General features: G+C 60.4%; 1 protein-coding gene across 1 annotated transcript; it reads right to left on the bottom strand.

The window, feature by feature from the left end:
* Positions 1-320: 320 nt before the first annotated feature.
* Positions 321-4,592, bottom strand: IRX4 (iroquois homeobox 4; the record flags this gene model as incomplete). Its single annotated transcript, XM_084260586.1, has 5 exons — positions 321-1,084; positions 1,250-1,572; positions 2,620-2,726; positions 3,312-3,563; positions 4,548-4,592. The coding sequence occupies 5 exons, from the start codon at positions 4,590-4,592 to the stop codon at positions 321-323; spliced, it is 1,491 nt and encodes a 496-aa protein (XP_084116712.1).
* Between the last annotated feature and the right edge of the window lie 515 nt (positions 4,593-5,107).

Here is a 5,107-nt window from a genome sequence, read left to right as displayed (position 1 = left end):
TTTCCCGTTTGTAAACTTTGGGATGTAAACTTTTTAAGTAGGTCTACGCTATAGTACGTGCTTTTTTGGACATGGAATTAAATAACTTTCACGACATTGATCCCTTAAAGTCGCAGCCAGGAGAACTTCTTCGGAACAGCAGTGAGCAAAGTCTGTCCGTCGAACTGAGCAAACTGAACTTTAAATCCTCGTTTCTGTTGTTAAAAAAAAAATAAAGAAAGAAAAGAAGTTTTATATTTAAATTTAAACTCTCGTAAGTCTCTTTTCAGTGTAGCTGACTCTTCAAGCGTTAGAAAGTCCTTCGCCCCTCGGCCGGCCCGTTAGGAACAAAACATTTTGCTTCCTGACTTGGGAAACGCCAGAAACTCTTTGTTAGAGTCATGGTGGGCCAAGGTTGAGAGCTGCCCCTTGAGCACGTTGGCGCCGTTCCCCACCGCGCGTCCCAAGGCGCCCGTTTCCAGGATGGCTCCTTTGGTGGTAGCCCAGGAAACTGTCGTGTTGCTCAGGGCTTGGTTCAAAGTACTGTGCCTGAACAGGGGGTCGTGAAACACCCCGTCCACCCAGTTCCTGAGGTTGGTGACCGGCGAATCCTGGTGCCTGTCGATGACACTGACCGGGGCGGAGACGGCGGCGGCGGCCGAGCCCCCCTGCCGTTTCAGCATGCAGGAGGGGTACTCGGCCTGGTTGAGGGACGTGGCGGTGTGCGCCAGGGACCAAATCCTGGGCTTCGCCTCCAGCAGCTGCTGCCCCTGCTGGAAGCACATTTTGGACTCGCAGCCGCGCTGCCGGGCGCCGAGCGGGTCAGGACCGCACTCCTCCGCCGCCGTCTTCAGGCAGCTCCGCGCCCGCTCCGCCGCCGCCTCTTCCTCCTCCTCATCCCCGGTGGCGACGGCGGCCGGCGGCGGCATCTTGGCGGGGGGCTCGGCGGCCCGCGGCGGGTGGCTGCCGCCCGGGTGCGGAAGCGAGTGCGGGAGCGGGTGCGGGAAGGGCCGCCTCAGCTCGCACTCCGAGCTCTCCGACTCGGCGGCGTCCAAGTCCTCCAGGTCGCTGAGCTCCAGCTCCTTCTCCTCCTTGCCCGTGGGCTCTGCGGGGTGGGGGCGGGGGAAGGGACAGCAAAAACAAGACACACGGTCACTGCCGGCGCCGCGCTGCCCGGCGGCCGCCCCCACGAGCGAGGCCCGCCCCGGGGGCGAGCTGTCGGCCGAGCCCCCGCGGCCGAACCGCTAAGCGCCTGTTTTTAACAGGGTACCCTCGGCTTTGCCGCTCTTCATCGCCTCTTCCTGCGAACCCTCCTCCTCCTCCTCCTCCTCTTCCTCGTAGGGCCGCTTCTCGTCCGAGCACTTGTTCCGCGGGGGCCAGGTCATCTTGTTCTCCTTCTTGAGCCGCCGGCGGGCGTTGGCGAACCAGGTGGAGACCTGGGTGAGGGTCATCTTGGTGATGATGGCCAGCATGATCTTCTCGCCCTTGGTGGGGTAGGGGTTCTTGCGGTGCTCCTGCAGCCAGGCCTTCAGCGTGCTGGTCGTCTCACGGGTGGCGTTTTTCCTCCGTGTCCCACCGTCCATTGTGCCGTACCTGCGAGTACAGGGGAGCACACGCAGTGTGACACGGCGCCCTCGCCCCCACTCTCCCCCTAGCCCTAAGGCCCCCCGCGGACCTGCCCGACGTGGGATCCTCGGGCCCCGACGCCGCCTGCTTGGGTGCGGCACCCTCCGTGGCGTGGGGATGGCTGGACCGGGGAAGGGGCGAGATGGGCGAGGACAGCTCAGCTTTAAAAGTGCGGCCTGCCTCCAGCAGCCAGGCCGAGGAAGAAAGCGAGGAGGGAAGGGGTGGGCTAGCAGCAGCTCAGGGCAATGTAAATCCCTGCTGTGCCGTGGCGGTGGTGGGAGAAAAGGGGATGAAACTGCCTGCCTTTATTCGCGGTAAAGTCAATGTCAGCGTTTCGGGCAGCTGGGAAATCCTAGCAGCTTGCAAACGCACAGAAATCCCGCTTTCCTGTTGTTTGATCAGTCCTCTCCAAACAGAATACATCTGGGTGACCCCAGGGTGTAACTGTTAATAGAAATATATTTCCTCGTACTCCTTTTATTAGTAATCTCGCCTACCCTTTTGTTCCTGAAACTGTAGAAACCTAACGCAGATGACACTGGGCTGCAACTGAATATTTAATGCACACCCCGCAGGAAAGGTCACCGGCGCCCCGCGGGCCTCACAGCTCGGACCCGTGTGGAAGCGGGCTCCACTGAGGGACATCCGAGGGATGCCCGGGCGCCTAAGCCTGACCCCGCGCAGGGAAGGGCGATTACCGACCCCTGGAGAGGGACCGTCCCTCCCGATGCCCGTCCTGGAGGGGCAGAGGACCCCGTGCTGGACTTCCTGCGGCGAGAGGGACACGTTTCGGTGGGGAAGAGGGGGGTGGGGTGGGGGCGGCATCGCTGGGAGGGAGATGCTGAGTCCGGGAGGGAGATGCTGAGGCTGGGAGGGAGATGCTGGGCGGAGAGGAGGCAGGTCCGCGCCTCGGCCCCGCAGCGGGGCGGGCTTGAAGGGGGTGGGGATCGAGGAGGGGAGGGGGGAGGACGGGAGGGGGTGCGGCGAGCGGAAGAAGGGGGGGGATACGCTTACCTGTCGTACTGGTACTGGCTGAGGGTGTGATCGTAGGGGTAGTAGGCAGCCGCCGGGGCGATGCCCGCATGCGCAGACCCGCTCCCGTCCTTCGCCTCCAAACTGTTCTGCAAGAGACACCGCGCCGCCGCCCTCAGCCCCCGCCGCCCGGAGACCTCGGGCCCCCGCCCCGGCCCCGCCGACCGGCTCTCCCGGGTCTCGGCGGAGGGGCGGGGCGCGACGGACCTTCCCGGAGGCCCCTCGGCCGCGGCGGCCAGCGAGATCAATAGAGACATTAACTCGCGCTGTTACGGTGGCGGGGAGGGGGGAACGGGGGCGGGAAAAAGCCTGGTTGGAGGAGAGCATCATTTTTTTGCAAGCCGGGGGTCTCGGCCGCCCAAACTACCCGCCCGCCCGTCCGGGCCCGCCGCCCTCGGCCACCACCTCGCCAGGCGCGACTTTTAATTGCGTTGCCGTGAGAACCGTGCCGGGATTGACAGTTACTGACCGCGGGTTGGACGCGCCGCGCTTCCGCTCCTGCGGCCAAAAGCGGGGGAGCGGCCTGCGGCTGGGGGCGGAGGAGAAGCGGCAGCGCCCGGGGATGCCCCCGCCGCGGACGGGTCCCGCCGACCGGCCACCGCCCGCCAAGGGGAGGGGGAAGCCCGGATCCGGCGGAGGGCGGGCGGCAGCATCCCCCGCGGCGGCGGGCTTACCAAGGAGTAGAAGGCGGGAGCCTCGGTGCCGTAGGTCACGTAGTTTCCATAGCCCTGGGGCCCGGCGTAGGGGCCGCCGTAGACCCCCAGGGCGGCGGCGGAGTTGAGTTCGTGTCGGGCGGTGGCGAGCAGGCGGCTCTCGTACACCGGGCAATAGACGGGGGTCTGGGCGGAGGCGGCCCCCCCAGTCTCGGCCAGCGTCCGGCCGCTGGACTCGCAGCAGGTCGTCAGGGAGTTGGTGCTCATCAGGAACTGGAGGGAAAGAGAGTGGCGCTGAGGGGCAAGGGGGTGTGTGCGGGGGGATGGGGGGGGGGGGGGGGGGGTTGTGAGGGTGGGAAGAGAAAACTTCCCAAACAGCAAGTTCGGGTTGGGTTTGTGGGGGTTTTTTTTAAATCGGGTCTCAGCTTTGGGGGGTCGCCACCCCACCTCTCCCCTCTCCCCCCACCCCCCCCACCCCCCTTATGTTACTTCAACGGGAGCAAACACGCTCTGGAGGAACCCGGAGGATCAAGTATGTTACCAGTTAAACCCCCCCACACCACCGCGACGCCAGCAAACAAACGGCCCGTGGCTGTGGGCGTTCAGCCCTCCGTAACACGCCGCTCCAGCCCTTTGCATTTCAGAACTAACTTTTCTGGTGCGTTCTCACGAGACTGGCTTTACACCGGTTTTCTCCTCTCGCAGCACAATGCTTCCCATCTGCGTTCTTAACCCCCTCCCTTCCCACCCCCCCACCCCCCCCTCCCCCAAATCACTCATGCATATTTATTTTGACTGCAGATTTGTAGCAGCCACGCACGCATCTGTTATTAACCTGCTGGTTTAGAATATCCCGTCACTTTTTCTACGTTCTGGACCTCAGTACTTGCGTGTTTTAATTGGTTAACTGTGAATTTAATGGGGAAAGAGAAAAAAAAAAGGGGGGGGGGAAGCGCTGAGGGAGACAGAGAGGGTGAGGGGGATCCCCAGCTCCCCTTCTCAACTCCCTTATCTCTCTAAACCCCCCTCCCCCAGCGTTGTTATCAACCCCGAACACCCTAAATCCTGGGTGCTGCTTCCCGTTTTAAAAGATGTGCGAGAGATACAAGTTGAGCATCTTGGAGAGATGCAGAGAGGGCAGCCGGTTTGCAGCTCCCGCATGCTTAGGAAGGATCGCTGCCGCTCTTAGCCTTGCACGGGAGTAATCAATAAGGACTGAAATTCAATCAATTAAAGTTGGTAGGCAAAAAGTCTTACCTGCGGTGCAGAGGAGTAAGGGTAGCCAAACTGAGGATATGACATGGTACAGAGGCTCCCAGTGATCTAGAAACAAGGCGAGACGTCTGATCTGCACGCTATTGCAGCCTGGCTCTGCTCTATTGTACCGATTGATTGGTAACCACAGGTCCCTAGATGCTTATAGGACGAAGCAGAAAACCACATTTAATTTATTTACATGAAATCTTAAACTTTCTCTTTTTTTTTCTTTTTCTTTTTTCTTTTTTTAACGGAGAAAAAAAATACGTATAGATTTTAGAACCTTCCCCTCTACAGCTACCAAACAGAAAAAAACTGTTACGTGTGGGCTCCAAGGATGACAAACGTGACGGCAGGAATACATACTTTGCACCCACGGAAAAATAAAGGCGGGCTGGGGGTGGGGTGGGAAGAAGAAAAGTGATGCAAATGCATCAGCTCGGAAGCACGTTGTTTTCAGAGAGACGAGCCTCTGACGTCACGCAACACCTATTCAAATTAACCTGTCTGTAAGTTTAACATTCATTTTCGGGACCCTTTCCCCTGGCATGGAAAAAAAA

Source organism: Gallinula chloropus, assembly GCF_964237585.1.
Source record: "Gallinula chloropus genome assembly, chromosome: 2".
Classification (NCBI taxonomy): Eukaryota; Metazoa; Chordata; class Aves; order Gruiformes; family Rallidae; genus Gallinula; species Gallinula chloropus.
Note: the sequence above shows the minus strand (reverse complement) of the source record. Positions and strands in the feature narration are given on the sequence as shown.